The sequence below is a fragment of the Sceloporus undulatus genome, chromosome 2 (assembly GCF_019175285.1).
Source record: "Sceloporus undulatus isolate JIND9_A2432 ecotype Alabama chromosome 2, SceUnd_v1.1, whole genome shotgun sequence".
Classification (NCBI taxonomy): Eukaryota; Metazoa; Chordata; class Lepidosauria; order Squamata; family Phrynosomatidae; genus Sceloporus; species Sceloporus undulatus.
The window spans coordinates 278,219,552-278,236,796 of record NC_056523.1 but is presented as its reverse complement, the minus strand read 5'-3'; the positions used below and the strand labels follow the sequence as shown (position 1 = coordinate 278,236,796).

General features: G+C 41.7%; 2 protein-coding genes across 11 annotated transcripts in view; one reads left to right on the top strand and one right to left on the bottom strand.

Moving 5' to 3' along the window:
• Positions 1-12,943, bottom strand: part of KIAA0825 (KIAA0825 ortholog) — a 250,061-nt gene extending 237,118 nt beyond the window's left edge. For all 6 annotated transcript variants that reach the window (XM_042449195.1, XM_042449197.1, XM_042449196.1 and 3 more), the window contains exon 1: positions 12,825-12,943. The gene's annotated coding sequence lies outside the window, so the exon portion shown is untranslated. The remainder of the gene's footprint in view (positions 1-12,824) is intronic.
• Positions 12,526-17,245, top strand: part of SLF1 (SMC5-SMC6 complex localization factor 1) — a 50,007-nt gene continuing 45,287 nt past the window's right edge. Inside the window, exons 1-3 of one of the 5 annotated variants that reach the window (XM_042449204.1) lie at positions 12,526-12,663; positions 14,498-14,614; positions 14,830-14,905. In XM_042449204.1, the coding sequence (XP_042305138.1) occupies positions 14,498-14,614; positions 14,830-14,905 (193 nt within the window). In that variant the 5' untranslated portion in view covers positions 12,526-12,663. Of the gene's footprint in view, positions 12,664-12,737; positions 13,053-14,497; positions 14,615-14,829; positions 14,906-17,245 lie in introns of those variants that run through there. The other 4 variants (XM_042449206.1, XM_042449202.1, XM_042449203.1 and 1 more) reach the window with 4 other exon arrangements.

Here is a 17,245-nt window from a genome sequence, read left to right as displayed (position 1 = left end):
CAAATCACCACAGCCATGGCCAAAGAACCCCAGAACACAAACCCATAGGCCAAAACCCCAAATCATAAAATGCCACCCTATGGTGAGAGTCTCTGGCCACAGTTTTAAAACTCACACCCCACACTCTCAAATCATCACAGCCATGGCCAAAGAACCCCAGAACACAAACCCATAGGCCAAAACCCCAAATCATAAAATGCCACCCTATGGTGAGAGTCTCTGGCCACAGTTTTAAAACTCACACCCCACACTCTCAAATCACCACAGCCATGGCCAAAGAACCCCAGAACACAAACCCATAGGCCAAAACCCCAAATCATAAAATGCCACCCTATGGTGAGAGTCTCTGGCCACAGTTTTAAAACTCACACACCACACTTTGAAAACAGCAGAGCCATGAAGAAAGCAAACCACCACCCCACAGCAAAGCATGCTCACACCCCACAAGAAGAAGGTAAAAATACATCCACCTACCTGTAGAGAAGTTCCTGATGGCCGGTCTTGATCCGAAGAATACACCTGGCAAAGCCAGAACAAGTCCAAAGGCAGAAAGCCAGGAGAAGTCCAGACCAACAGTGGAACCAAGAGTTAAGAGCTCAGAAGAAACTCTTCCTCACACAGTCCACCAGGCCAGACAAAGGGGGCAGATCAATGGAAGCTGGCTTTTGTTTCTGAAGCAAGGCCACCCCCCCAATTTCGTTAGCCAATCCAGATGATCAGCTTGATTTCTCAAGCCAATCACTGCTGCTAACGAAATTCAAAATTCGCGCCAAAGCTAACCCTAACCCAGCCCCCTTAGCTTTCCGTTAGCCCTGGAAAGCCTATAGCTGCACTTTGCATCGTTTGAATTTCGCGCCGAAATGAATTTCGTAACCCAAAAAATATTTCGTAACCCGAAACAGTTTTTCCCAATCCAATGTTTTCGTATCCCGGAAATTTCGTAACCCGGTCATTTCGTATCCCGAGGCACCAGTGTATATAACTAGGAGTGTTTTGCGACTTTTGCAGGCAAATAACAGTTTTACAGTTGTACCAAGCATTTTGGTTAGATTGTTCATATGTAATACTTCATGTATCTAAAACAGTCACAATAAGAAAGAACACAATAAATTGGTTCCAAAAGGAAAAAGACAGCTCCTTTTAAAAAGATTCCAAACATTGTCATGTTTGTTGTTCCATATGATGTTCACTGTAGTTTCTCCAAACAAACAAACAAACAAAAACACACACACACACATAAAATAAAATAAAAACAAAAGCCATCTCCTTTATAAAGGATGCAGCACTTAAAAGCTACTTTGGTACTCTCAATTAATTAGAAAGCAGTTCAGAGATCCTTTTAACAGCTTACATGCACAGCACATTGTCTGTGGGCTGTGCTCAGATCTCCTAGGCTCTGCTTTTTGGTCTCTGAGTGCAATCCAGATACCAAAAGTTTGTTTTTAGGTGTTTGAAATTCATTGGAATGCAATCAAATGCTATTCAACCTATGCTGATAAAAATCAAAGAGAACTGAGATTTCATAGAATCATAGAGTTGGAAAAGACTACAGGGGCCATCCAATCCAACCCCCCGCCATGCAGGAAATCTAAATCAAAGCATCCCTGACAGATAGCCATCCAGCCTCTGCTTAAAGTCCTCCAAGGAGAGAAAGTGTCTTCTGCTATTATACAAAATATGCAGTGCTAGCAATGGTTTATGTCATACTATGCTACACAGTGCTGTCATACTATATGTATTTTCAGTACCAATGATAAAAATGTTTTAGGAAAGAGACGTACAGCTATTCTCCTGAAACTACTTCTTTTTAAAATTACTGTTAATGTTATTATCTTTCCTCATTTTTACATTTTTTTATTTGTTTCCCTATGAAGTACAGCTGATTTTTTCCCCCTTAGGATACACCACTGGCAAAAACCCAGTTTTTCTTGCTTGTGTGTTAAGCCGATGAGTCAATCTACATTAAACAAATGTCTATATTCGTCTCCTGGCAGCCTTGATTTAAAATTAAAAGACATGCTTTACCGTAGAAGTTGTCAAGATTGGAAATAATATTTGTCCAACTGGACAGTTTTCTTTTGTAGTCGCTAAATGAAAGTTGAGATTCTGTCTCCTCCTTAAAAGCTTCTGTGTCAAGAAGGTAATTTGGACAGTTTGTGGTTTGACAAGGATTATTAAAATCAGATGGAGTGAAGGGAAGTGAATATGAGAGAGTAAAATTGACATTGACTCTCTTTATTATTTGTGCCCAAGATCATGACACGTAAGTTGATAGATTTTAAATGTTAGATTTATTTTTCAGACATGTTAAGCAGTAACTTCAGTAAAGCTGATATACAGTTTTAAATGTTAAGAAATCTAGTAATTGTATTAAAAAGGCAAACTCTCGTAGTTGTGAACTGGTATATTCAGTTTTCCAAGCAGAATATTAGGAGTCACTCATAACATGATAGCAATGAACAGGTGCTGGAGGTAAGAACTTGAAGTGGACTAAACAAACAAACAAAAAACTTAATTTAAACCAAACACTATTTTATAAAACCTGTTTTGGAGTGAACTGCATCCTCCCTGGACCCAGTGATTAGTAGTGCTATTTCCAGCTCAGGCTCCTATGCCATCTGCTTCTTTTCTTTCTGAGGTCTGACTAGCCATGTTTACACATGCTCAGGTAATATAAAGGTAATATAAAAGAGAGTTCAATATAATGTGTAGTATCTACATAGGGCTTCCTTTGCAGAATATATGGAAGCTTCAATTTATACAGCAGTAACATTTTGGACAGGAATTTTCACAGGGAATATGAGTATCTTATTGGCTTCAAACAAATTTCTCATTGCCCTGGCTCAATGTTAGGGAATTCTAGGAACTGTAGTTTTGTGAGACATTTAGCCTTCTCTGTCAGAGAGCTCTGGGGCCACAATAGAAATACAATTCCAGGATTCCCTAGCACTGAGCCATGGCACTTAAAGTGGTCTTGAACTGTTTTGGGCCAGAGACACACTCAGTGATTGTTCTTCCATATAATCAATTAGTTTCACTATTTGTTTCTTACCTCTAGTATTCATTCCTATTCAAGTCTTGCAGTAAGTTATAAAGAATGAATTTGAATACAATACTACTATGGTTCTTATTCTTTTTACTATCTGGGTGTGTGTGGGGTGTGTGTGTGATTTTGCTGCTTTAGTTATTTTAGATTTTTTATTTTTAGAAATCTAGATACTCCATTTTTTATTTATTTTTATTATTGTACCTTATGTATATTTTCATTTTATCCTGTTAGCTGATTTGAATGCTTTTATAATGAAAGGGGAATAGAAATAGTTAAATTTCAAAAATAGAACTAAAATTGCATAAAACACTAATCACAGGAAATGTGTAATTCCAATTTTTTGGTAAATAAATCTGTAAAATACTAAATGTCAAATATTGCACAATGGCATGGCATCAATATTGGGCCTTATATTACCAGCAGCCCTCTGGAGTAATATTCTGAAGAAAGACAAAGATAACACTTGGCCCTTGCTGAACCATGACTATCTACTTCCCTTCAGGCCCTTTTCCACCAACTTCCCTATGGAAAGGACTCCAGAAGACAGGGCAGGGGAATGGCAAAGACCAAGAGAACAAAAAAACTGGAAAGCACATAATCTCAGCAGAATAACTGTTTATTTATTTATTTTTTTGGTTGTTTTATTCCCACACAGAGTAACACCCGCCCGCACCCACGCAACACACAGACACACACAGACTACAGCTATCTGTGTCGACGACAAGAGGGAAGAGGTACACGGTCGCACACCAAAAACACAGACACAAAATAATAAATTAAAAACGGGGGGAAAGGTATTCCCTTTTGTTTGTTGCCATTAACAATAATAATAATATTAATATTAATCATCATCCAGCCCAAACCCAACAAAGACAAAAGGAGTGTGTTTGCAGCTGAGGTCTTGGTAGATATGTTTATTTGCTTGCACCCGCAGGACGGAGGGTCCGCTCCCCTTGGTTTTTGGGGGTCCTCCTGTAGTCTTCTGCCTCCGCAGGTCCTGGTCAGTCACATCTCTGTCCCCACAGGCTGCCCCATGGGCCAAAGGACCACCAAAAGTGCCCAGCATGGAGATGCCATGTCCGAGAGCGGGCATCCCTCCCGCGTGCCCCATAGAAAGGGTCCCACCACTGGCAATGGGGCAGAGCACTTGGCGCCGGCCACTGTGTCCCATTCAGTTCTCCAGAGTCCGTGGTCATCCTGCCCGGTCCATCCCTCTCAGTGTCCTTGGGGCAGTGGTGTGTCCTGTGGCTCTCCATCCATGGCAATCCCTCCTTAGTCGTTAGAAGTGACATCAATGTCTTCTCCGCTGGACTGCTTGGTGGCAATGCGCCATCGGTTGATGTGGTGCGAGCCTTTCTTCTTCTGGTCCGACTCGGGCCCTTCTTCCTCCAGCTTCTGCCGCTTATATTTGGTCTGCTGGTTCTGAAACCAGACCTTCACCTGGGTCTCGGAGAGGCTGAGGCTGCTGGCCAGTTGTTTGCGTTCGGCGCCGACCACGTAGTGGTTCTTCTCGAAGACCCGCTCCAGCCTCAGGAGCTGCGAAGGCGAGAAGGCGGTCCGGATCCGCTTGGGCTTCCTGGCGAAAGGGCCGTGCAAAAGGAGGCTCTCCTGGGACACATCGCTGCCGAAAGAGTAAAACGCAGCTTTAAAAAAGACCCACAACATCCGCAGCCCTTTCTTTAAAGACTGTCTGTTGCATTCCCTGTTATTGCCATGTCTTTATGCAAGAGATGGACAATTAAGAAAGAAGACGGGAAGAAAACCGTTTCATTTGAGAAGATGTGATGCTAGAGAAGAGCATGAGGATAGACAACCCCAAAAGAGGAATAAAGGAGTCCTTGAACAGACCAAGCCAGGAATCTCCTTGGGAGCCAAGAGGGTTTGATTGAGGCTGTCCTGCTTTGGAGAAGAAGTGGCAACAGAATAACTGTTTAAAGAAGAAACAGGTAGAGTGGATTTTGAAACGTAAAACTCTAGCACCAGAAGGTTTGAATGAAGTTTTGGAAATACAACGTTTAATATAATTTTTTTTGGAATAAATTGATAAAAAAAGAATTCAGCTTATTACATCAGCTAGACAGAACAGAGCTGAGTAACTTTGGGGACAGATTGCACCATACATCTTCTCACTGGTTCTCTTTGACGAATAATAAATAATAATAATAAAATTTATTTATATTCCGCCTCTCTACAAAAAGCAATCAGGACGGCTTACAAGTTAAAATATACAGTCCAAACCCTCAACCCACCCACCCCTTAAAAGACAATTAAACAGTGTGTAATTAAAAACATAAAACATACTTTAAAAACAATACAATAACTGTGGTGAAGTCAGAGGTCAGCGGTTAGATTTTCCTTCCGATGACGAAGGCATTTAAAAACAATTCCATAAATATAAACCCACTAGTAGTCCTAGTCCCTACCTTCTAATACTCAGATGGTCCACTCTGATTGAGTGCAGACTGCAACTCCAGAAATTTCTGGTAATAGGTATGTATGCAATAATATGGATAATAGATGCTATTTTATTTCTAAGAAATTATGGTTTTTATGTGTTGTCCTAATACCACAACAATAATAAATGTACTTTTATTCATTTTATAATAGCCCCTGAAGAAGGCCAATTGGAGACAAGGCCGAAACATGTTGGGCTTTTTAAGGAATAAAAATGTTTGAACTATCACACAGTATGAAAGATCACTTCAGTACCTGTTCCTACTGAACTGTTTCATTCCATCATCTCAGAGGATCTTTTACCACCTAATGCCTCGCGGGCAGGAATCCAAAGAAGTGGGTGAAGACAACAGCAGGCAACAAGCTGGACTGTCTTCTCCTACCCACAGAGAGTACTTTACATGAAAATGATTGTGATTTTTTATATTTGTATTTTGATTTTATTAGTATATTTTCAGTCAAGTTAATTGTGAATCACCTTTGAAGGATTTAAATAGTAAGAGGCATGATATAAAATAATAAATGTAATAAATAATTATGAAGGAAAATTTGAAATGCATTACCTGGAAGAGCTATTTGTATGGTTTATGAGGGGAAAAACAAAGGACTGGCATCTTAAATGCAAACACGCAACCCCAAGATACAATTTTCTGGATATGAGTTTGAGGTTCAAAGCAAGCTATTGAAGAATCTGTGTGCCTGTTTTAGATGTGCCATTCAGTTATTTTTCTTTAAAAATTTAGCAAAAGAGACTGAAAGCCTAAGTGAAAATGACAGTAAGGTTGTGACACCAATAACAAAAGCCAAGATATATAAAGTTAAGCTGACACTCAGTCCCTTAAATCATACATTGTTTGTTTGTTTGTTTTAAAAAAGCAATGATATGAGTTAATGACAAGATGTCAGACTTTGAACTGTCTGAAGTTTGTCATTTGGTGTTTGTGTCGCAACCTTACTGTTATTTAAATGTAGTTTTAGTATCTATTATTTAAAAGGTCTATTTTAAGACAGCAAAAAGCTTTGATAGCATAAACCTCAAAGTACACTATACTGCTGGCATGCCATTTCATTAGAAGCAGTGCATAAAGCATACACTGTTGACAAACCTAATTCATTAAAGGTGAGATAGATGCACTTTAAAAGAACTGGCTGGCATCATTATCTACAGTTCCTTTTATAAATTATTCTTGTTTTCCTTTTGACTGAACTTGTCATTATTACTTGGGTGTGAACATTATGCATCAGACTTCCCAGGTGTTTAGAAAAGTCATAGGTAAAAACAAGCTACTTTATAAAAACAAAGCTAAGCAAAAACAAAACAAAAAAATCAACTAAAATTAGTAAAATTAATATGTTCACAAACATTTCAGCATTATTTGAAAACTACATTTCAAAAGAGGATTATAAGAGAGGTCTATAACCACTAACAACGTACTGTATTTATACACAATATGGTTCAATGTGGAAACATGCTAAAATGGCTTTTCAATCATTTATTTAAGTACAGTTCAATAAAACCAATTTTTGTATCACTAAAAAGAGAAATGAGGAGAGGGCAAAGTGTGGTCTTCCAAAGGTTGTTGGACTGCAACTCCCAACATCCATGGCCAACACAGCAAAAGATGAAGAATCGTGGGAGTTGCAGCCCAATAACCTCTGGAGGGCCACACTTTTGTCCGTCTTTGCTGTATATGTCACAGTACTTGGAACAATTTTTAAGTACTATATAAGAACAAAGTATTATTATTATCATCATTAAACAAGAACAGTTTGCTTTTTGAGACACGCCATCCTCTCTGTGGTATTGGGCAAGTTGCTGTATTTAATTATAACCTAACTTGCAAGGATGCTACAAGAATGAAGAGGATAAACATTGCAAAACACTTAAGAAAGAGTGCTGCAGTAATGTATCAAAAAGCTTGCGACAAATTATGCTTATGAACACTGTAACACTATTTTAGTTAATTACTTTTCAAGTAAGTGGATTTAAAAAGCAAGTAGGTCAAACACAATACAAAATTACAAGTATACAGTATTGCCTTGACTTAAGGAATAAGGTATTACAGAAATATACTCAAGTGGTATAGATATTCATGAACTTTCTATTTAAACGGCAATGAATTAAGTCTCATCCATGTGTATTAAATAAAAAAATTCACTGAATGACCACTGGGGTGTATTTCAGGGAATATAAAGGTCCCATGTCCTCCTGTACAAGGCACTCTGTAAGCAACCAGACATCAGATGCTCCAGTCATCTTTGTAAGCAAATTTACTACTTGTGGCACACTATTTGCCACTTTTCTTATCTTTTGCTTAGTGGATGGGAATATGTGTGATGTAAGGTACCTTTAGTGATATCAGCTGCAGTATATATAAACTATTAAGAGGGTTGAAGAGGAATTGATAGCTCTCTCTTCCTCATCTCACTCTCCTGGGACTGGCTGTGCTCACTAGATCATGGATTAATAAACTTACTACTTTTACATGAAGACTGAACTCTGTTTGGATTCTTACAAGATTGGATTCCAACAGCAGACACCACAATGGCTTACTCTGTTGAATACATTTGATCTGTGACTTACTTTTTGCCATTTCTAGACTGGAAAAAACTGGTGTAAAATGGTCTCCCACTACATTTTGTTCAGTATGGAAACATGGTTCAGCTTATGTTGTCACCACACTGTAACCAAGTTGGGCTTCCTGTGGTGTATCTGATTGCCTACCAGGTCTTCCTTCAGAAATGATGAATTCCCTGGTTGAATTGGTATAATCTGCAAGAGTGAGCATTTATCTCCAAACTCAATGGTTTCTCAGTGGTTTGATCCATCTTTCATGCATGCCACATTCAAAACTGCTGAACAGAATCCAGTTTTCTGAAGGCAGCCAGTTTAGCAGTGAATCTACACACCACTTCTTGCCTTTTTGTACCTTGAGAGAGCCATCCTAGTGTAGTGGTTTTAGTATTGGACTACAGCTCTGGAGACCAGGGTTCAAAGCCCCACTAGTGAGCTTGGGAAAGTCAAACCTCAGCCTCAGAAAAAGGTAATGGCAAACCCCATCTGAACAAATCTTGCCAAGAAAACCCAAAGAAACCTTTGGGTCGCCATGACAAATGTTGAAAGGGGTTTTCACTGCTTTCTTCTGACACTGAATGTGACTTGTCCAAAGTCACCCAGTGGGCTTCCACGGCTTGAGCAGGGATTTGAATCAGGTCTCCCGGTGTCCTAGTCCAGCATTCAAACCGCTACACTACCGGCTCCCAGTGGTTCTCATACTCTGGACTTTAACACATGAGAAAAATTGGAAGGTTAAAGTGGCCCCAATGCAGGGTCATCCAGAGTATTAGGGACAACTTTGCAGATGCTTATCATATGATGCAACACACAATCTGGATAGAATCCAGGGAGAATGAGAGGTAAATCAAGAAAAGCGCACATTTGCAAAACTACTGGATTTATGTTTCCATTTTGCTTGTGAATTGACTTCCCTTACGTAATGCTAGCTGCCTGAAAAATCAAGCCTCCAAATGCCTTTGGATCCCAGATTTCCTAGGGTCCTTTACTGTGCCTGGGAGAGGAAGGAAGACTCCTTCTTAAAGGGATACACACATACACTCCCCTCTTTAGCATCACCCGGCTGCTTTCCCTCGTCCTCCAGCCTCTAATTAGATATCAGCTGGTGGGAGAAGGCAGAGGGAGAGGAAGTATTGTAAGTCTTCCTGAAGAGGAGGGAGAAATGGAGGACACGTCCTGGAAAAGAAGGGCATCTGGGAGTATCAGCCCTCGCTGGAATCAGGCAGGTTTATGGACCCAGCCCCCTCCTCCCCCCCTCTCTCTCTTCTCTCTCTCGTGTGTGTCTTTCTCTGACACAGCTTCTGGGGCAAAGGGGATTTTCCTGCCCGGCTTCCCTTCCCTCTGGAGCATGTGGAGGGAGGCACTTGTGGAGGGTGGCTATGAAAGAACTTGAAAGAACTATAATTTGAATAAAACCATTACAGTCATCAACACAAAGCCTTTCACATCACCATGCTGAGCATCAAAACAGTTTTAAAAAGCTACTGTGTCTTCCTGTCTCCTACTTTTTCCAGATACGTCTTCTTTTTCAAAGTGAAACTTTCTTTCTGGGTAGATTTTTAAAATGTCTGGGTTTTCTTGAGGAGGAGGAAGAGACTCGTGTCAGGTCTTTGTGTCTCTTCCTCTGACACAGCTTCTGGGGCAAAGAGGATTTTCTTGCCTGGTTTCCCTTCCCTCTGGAGCATGTAATGGTGGTGATGGTGGGGGGCACTTGTGGAAATGACAGTTTGGACCATATGCAGAAAAGATATTTCTACGCTAGCAATGGGGATGTGTTTGTCTCCTCTTGATAGCCAAATTCGCATTGGGCTCTAAGTAATGTGCTTTTAACCCCTTGTTGGGTTCTGTGTGTGATAACCAATAGCAAATGAGCTTGCTTTTCTGGGATGCCAGCACTTTAACCATTTTTGGAATGGAAGCACATAGATCCACGTGTGATAAAGTCCTCTGTCACAATGAACCCCTGTAAGGTAGGCAGTGTGAGCTTTCTTATTGTGTTGCTTTGCAGTTTCCTACTGCATCACATGCGTTAATCCTACAGTTACAAGTCACTACTGCTCTGTCAAACCAAGACAAAGATTAGAAAAGGGCAGTAAAGATAGTAGTAAAACCTCCATAATACATCAAGTCCATCCACTTCTCCTAACAGGAGAGCTGTGTACTAGAGGAAGAAGCCCCCTAGTTAAAGTATTAAACCCAGCCTACCTTGAAACACCACAGCTGTGCCATTGTTGTAGCCTTTATATGACCAGAGTACATGACTTAAGTTAAGGAATGGAGGGAGGTTCCAAGGGGAACAGAAAGAGTACAGATTGGGTATGATAATACTTCTGGATTAGATTTTTCACAAATCCATGGAAATGAGCCTAGTTTTTCCCTCTGTTAGCACAAAGCCTCTTAGACCAGGAATACATGTAGGACTTTTACACAAGTTCCTGGCTTAAGGAATACCATATTTAGACAGCTCATTCACAACTCCCATTACTGGGGGGGGGGGGTGTTCCTCAGCATTTATTTTGCTTATACAAAGTACAGTTACAGTGACCAAAGATCTGAAAGCAATCCATAAGGAGGCTGCATCTACACTGCAGAATTAATGCAATTTGACTGCCATGGCTCAATGCAATGGAAGATAGTTTTGTGAGCTATTTAGCCTTCTATGTCAGAAATCTCTGGTGGCACAAAACCTACAAATCCCAGGATTTCATAGGATGGAGTAATTACAGTTAAAGTAGTATCAAACTACAATAATACTGCAGTGTGACAGCAGCCACTTTAAGAGTCAATATATGACTTGGAGAATACCAAATCCAGACATTCAGTTGTAGGATCTACAGGAAGAGGAGTTCATGTCACCAAGAGCTGTGACTTTATGTTCTGAAAGCCCATCTTTTCCTACTCAATTTGGCTTTTTCAGACCTTTCCCCTCCTGACCTAGTACAGTAATAAGATTAACATTTTTTTTAGGTTTGTCAACTATGCAAAATGACCATTTTAAATAGAAAGCTAACTGCTAGTTGTTGCTGTTGTTGTGTCCCTTCAAGCCATTCCCGACTTAAGGTGATCCTAAGGCAAACCTATCATGGGGGTTTGTTGGCAAGATATGTTCAGAGGGGTTTTGCCATTGCCTTCCCCTATGGCTGAGAGCATGTGACTTGGCCAAGGTCACCTAGTGGTTTCCTGACAGAGCTGGGCATCGAACCTTGGTGTCCACAGTTGTAAGCCAACACTCAAACCACTATGCCATGCTGGCTGTCCAGACCTAGTACAATATCTAAAATGAGCTCATTTTATGAACTAAGCTTGAGGTTTCAGCAGTACAGCTCAGGGCTCACAGCTCTGCATCTCCTTGATGACTAGCAGTGCAAGTCTATACTTAGAGATAAGCTCTCTTAAAATCAATGGGATTTAGTCAGCCTTACCCTGTGTGGGTACAGTGGGTGTAGTGTTGTAGAGTCAGTGTGGTGTAGTGATTTTAAAACAGCACTGAAAACCAGTCTCTTCCGGCAGGCTTATTCAGATGATTTTTAAATTGTGAATTTTAAATGATGAATTTAGATGTAGATTGTTTTAATATGCGCACATCTTATTAATCCTTTTAAACTGATGTGTGTTAGAGAGTCTCCTCCTGGCACCTTGAAAAAATAAGCAGCAGAGGTATTTAGGATCCCGCTTTTGTGGACTGGAGGATCTGTCCATTGGAGACTACAGGGTCCTCCACACAGGGCTACTCCGGTGTGTTTCTGAGGGGTCGAAAGAGGAGGCTTTTATGGCAGGGTGGCTAAATGTCCCAACCTCAAAGGAGGCCAAGGCACTGCAGAACGCAGGACAGCCAAGAAACATTTAGGAGGTGACCGAATCAGAGCTAAAAACCCTGACAGAAGTGTAAATACATGCTTCTTAGTCCTGCTCATAATGGATGACATTTAGGGATTACTCCTGGACAGGAGGCTGAAAGGGAGGGAAAGGAGAAGGCTACTCTGAGGTTCAGGGCTGTTCTCTCTCTTATCAGACAGAGCATGGTTGTTTCCTCATCATTCAAGTCATGGCCAGAAGCAGGGGGACCAGGTCTCCTCATTGCAAAAGGCACTGCAAAATGTAGGAAAACGTGGGAAACTGCAAAATGAAAAGCCCCAAAGCCTCCTCTGTAGAGAAATGTCTGCTCCCAATGGAGGAGATTCTGGAACACTTCCTGGAGGACACGTCCTGGGAAAAGAGGACGCCTGGGCACCCTGATCCTAGGACCTGATTTGTAGCCAGGGCAGCCTGCCTGCCTACCAAGAGACACGTTCCTCCGAGGGGAAGCGCAAAGAGTGCCATCCATTTGGAGCAGGACTCAGAGTCATGAGTTTACATCAATGTGCTTGGCGTTGTTGTTGTTGTTGTGTGTCTTCAAGTCTTTTCTGACTTGTTGGCAACCCCAAAGGCAAGCCTAAGGGCTCCTGAATCCTGCTCAACATGGAGGACATGTAGGGATTCTTCCTGGGCAGGAGGAGGCTGAAATGGAGAGGACGCGTCCGGGAAAAGGAGGACGTCGGATCACCCTGATCCTATCCACCTATTTCCAGTGATTACGGGCGAACAAGTAGGCAGGCGCTTCGAAGGCAAACAGCGAACGTGTGTCCCTCCATCTGCCTCTGAGCCCTGCTCAAAATGGCGGGCGTCGGGGGCTCCTCCTGGGCAGCAGCTGAGTCGGAGCCCCCTTTGGGCCTAGTCCTGCTCCCGGGCGTTTCCGAGGGCACTTACCGCTGGGCAGGCGGGCCTCTCTCCTGCTCCTCCCTGCCTTCGCCCCAGAGACCGCCAGCGTCGCTAACGACGCCCCGGAAGGAACCGCCGCTGCTGCCGGGAGGGAGGCAGGGCCTGGGCCTGGCGGGAACCGGGGAGGAGCTCCCAAGAGCCGCGCAAAACTCAAGGAGGAGCCGGGAAACAGGGCCCCAGGGAGGGAGGCCGCGCGGAGCCCCGGAGGTAAATCAGGCCTGTGGCTCTCTCCCTGCCTCTCGGTGGGGCTTTGGGGGAGCTGCCTCGTCCCACTCCCTCACACTCAGGGACAAAATGGGGGCATGATGAGGGAAATGGAGGACAGGCCAAAGGGAAGCTAAAAGGCCAGGTCATGGCCAAGTGTTACAGCCCCAAATGGGGGCCTTTGAGGGAAATGGAGCTTTAAAAGAACCCTTAATGGCCAAATGTTATGGGGCAAAATGTAGGGCATTTGAGGGAAATGGAGGACGTGGCCACTGGATCTTACAACCACAAAATGGGGGCATTTGGGGAGAAATGAGGCCATGGCCAAAGGAAGGCTCAAAGCCCAGCAAAGGCAGCCGGCATTTCTTTCTGGCTCCTTGTTGAGGGCCTTCAAGTCCTTTCAGATTCCTGGGGAGCCTGTCCTGGCTGGACTTCCTTGGCAACAAGCTTTGTCAGAGGAGGTTTCCATTGCCCTCCTCTGGGCCTGAGAGAGCCTGCCTTGTCCAGACTCACCCAGAGGGTTTCATGAGCCCTTCTCTCCAGATCCATCCAGCCCACAAGCCACTAGGCCACACTGCCTCTTTACTTTTACAAGGCAGTCAGTCCCAAAGGAAAGAGATGCTTGCTGCAGGAGTTGGGAATAGGCAGAATCTCCATGTTGAACTAGCCTTTGGCCAACAAGGAGATTGCCATTTTGCCAAAAGAGGGAACAAAATGAAGAGTTGGGTCACTGGTCCAACCTTCTCCAGGCTTGGTGCTACTATGAAAGCACAAAGTTAGACCAGAGTGGTCCTAAGCAATTTCCAGTAGCCCTAGGCTGAAAGAAGTTTGGATTTAAGGTAATTTCTGCTAGCCAACAATTACTAAGGACAGTTAAAAAAGAAAGTACAAAGTCAGGGTTACTGCTGAGCAAAAGGACAGTGTAACTTGCCATGGTCACCCAGTGGGTTTCCATGGCTGAGCTGGGATTCAAACCCTGGTCTCCCAGTGTCCTAGTCTTATGTTCAAACTACTACACCATGCTGACCCTCCAGATTAGACCCATTAAAACCAATGGGGCGTGACATCTATCTTGACTACATTTCAGTAGGTTTACTCAAATCAGAATTAAGTGAGCCTTTTCTGCCAAAAAGGACTAATGCCTCACAAAACTGCAAATCCCAGGATTCTGTAGGTTGGAGCCATGACAAAAGTTTTGTCAAACTGCATTATTTATACTGTGTAGATGCATCCTCAGTCCAGATTGCAGCCAATTTTTGGCATAGGCTGTGGGTATAAATGTAATTTTGCTAGGTTTGGAGAGAAGGTTGAAATCCTGGAAAGGAGATTTATTGTGCCTAACAGGACTGATTCAAAGGCTTTCAGTAGCATTACTACAGAAGTGCATAAATTTTCATATGACTGATGCCTCGAGCATGTTTTATGTGACTATTATTGTGCATCTCCTTTCTAAACAGATGGAGAGCAGCATCCAGAAACCGAGGATAATCCAGCTAACTGGATTTAAGAACGAAGAAAAGAAGATCCTGGTTGAATTGCTTCTGAAACTTGAATGTATTTTCCTTGACACTGAGGTAATGATGATAATTAATAAAAATACATAAAATGCATTTAAATGTAATAGCTTCGGTATTTTCCAGAATATGACATTCATAGGAGTAGAATTGAGTGCATGATGTGTTTTTGCAAGAGTGTATCTCTAATTCAAAACTGAATCCTTTTTCTTGCCTTGTCTCTATAAAATAAGTGTGCAATTTTTAGTGACACTTGTGTGTTCCTTTTTTGTTAGCAATACAGGTCTTGTACTCACCTTATAGCAAAACAGCCTTGCAAGAGTGAAAAGTTCTTAGCAGCATGTGCAGCTGGTGAGTATAATATCCTGTACAGGATTTTTTCAGTTTGATGCACATGATCATTCTGTGGCAAGAAAGAGCTTTTGTGAAACCAGCAGAGGACTTAACAAGGACCTTATTCTGATTTTAAGCTGATACATAATCGGAGAGGCTGTTTTACTAGGAAGAGGATAGCTGAGAGGCTAGGTCCGGATGATGAATACGGTAAACAGGGTTTTTTCAGTAGCAAGACTTTGGTTGCAAAAGGCATTCCCTTCCAAGGGAAGATAGACTGGTTCCATACCATTTGAGGATATTGTCAGGCAGCAAAGACTGCACTTTTGGTCCCTTAAATCAGGATGAACTTTTGTTTATAGTTTTGTGTTTTTTAAAAACAAGTTTTAAACATACAGTTTTAATTTGTTTTTTAAAGAATGTTATCTGTTCTGCATTGCCTTGGGTACCTAGCATGCTGATCAGTGAGAGGTGATAAACAAACATTTTAATTAAATAGGCAAAATCTTTTAAATTAATTTTTATAAACAACAATATGCCTTGTTTTTAACTATTGTTTTATCAAGCAAAATAAAAGGTGAACAACAAAGAAGTAGCCGATTTCACACTTGAGAAACTGCAGCAAAACATATATTGTATATACAATCGTCAGTCCATATTCACGTGGGTTAGGGGAACAAGACTCCTGTGAATATGAAAAATTCACCAAGAGTGCAAGCCCCCCCCCCCCCCCCCCCCCCCCCCTGATGCCTGGGATAGCTGCAGTCAGCTGTCCCAAGCACAACAGAAAGGGATTGGGCAGCGTGCGCGCCGACTCCGCTCACCTTCTCCTGTACCTGGGATAGCTGCAATCAGCTGCCCCAAGCACAGGAAAAAAGAGGTGGGTGAGGCTCACACTGAGATCATGAATAATCAAATTTGCCAATCTTAAGTCCGTGAATATGAAGGGATGACTGTATGCAGCCCTCTATGTATGAAGTGGAGAAATTTCTTTAGCCATATACAGTATACAGTTTAAGAGGAAAAGTGCAACATGTATTGTGCTCAATGTATACACACATTCGAATAAAGGTTATACAGTCGCCCCTCCTAATGAGATCTGCACCCTTGAAAATATGCGGAGGGGCGACCTGCTATTTGCAATGGCATGCACACTCTTACTGTGCGCACGGGGGCGTGCTCTATTCAAGCCTGCGGGGTTTGATTAAGTGCAAGCCTCTGTTTTTGCGGGGTGGTCCAGAATGGATCCCCCACAATAGATAGATAGATAGATATGTTTTATTTGGTCAATGACCAGCAAAATTTGAAAAGATATAAAACATACATAAGTGTGGCAGTAAACTTCAAGTGATACACAATAAAATAAAGTAAAATAGAGTAATATAAAAACATTGTCTCCTGTGATTTTATACATTTCATAATTACATGAAAATAGAATATGCTAACATCCTTTGTACAAATAGCAAAGAAGCATCAGCAGTATTTTAGGGATTCCATCTTTACTATGTCCCTTCTGAAGTGTCATCTCCCCATCTCTTGTACTTTTGCGAAGATGTCTAGGGGTAACCTGCTGACTGAAGGGCAGCACGATATAGACAGACATATTTTATTTGGTCAGTGACCAGTAAAATTTTAAAAGATTTCAGAGCCCAGTACATAAGTACAACAGTGGATTTCAAAATGATTCAGTACAAAAGAGTACTATAAAGTTAAATAAATTAAATGGAGTACAAAGTTTGTATTTCCCCTGACAATTTTTCTTTAAAACTATAAAAGTTAAAGAGAGGATCCCCCACAAAAATGGATGGCCAACTGTATATTCAGGACAAAAAGTATGAACTTCTTCAGGAATCCATAGTTGTAGCTCATTCAAGAAGGCAGAGAACAATTTCTCAAATTGCCCTGCTTTACTCATATAAGCAGATTGCATAAGTTATCATTTTTTCTGATTTATTTTAAAACTACTTGAGAACCTTGCCCGTACAAATAGGCAGCTCTCACTTTGCTGATTTTTACTAGAATATAAAGTGACACTTGAGCTTTTTTCTCTCTCCATGCTACCATGTAACAGTATTAGTTTTTTTGGAAGGCCTGAGGCAATCAATTTTTTAAAAGACTTCGTGCCTTTAAAGCAAACCAATAAATATTTGTGTGAGCTAGTAAGTGTTCCGCTTGTTTTCATGGCTTACAAAGGGTCAGGTTGACTATCTCATCAAGCATAAAGGGTATTTACCATTAAGATTACCAGAAATCGCTAGCTTGATAAAGCTAGCTCACATTTCGAATTTTTCTACCTTACACTTATTTAAATACCGTATTTTCCAGCGTACAAGACGACTTTTTGACCCTCTAAAATGT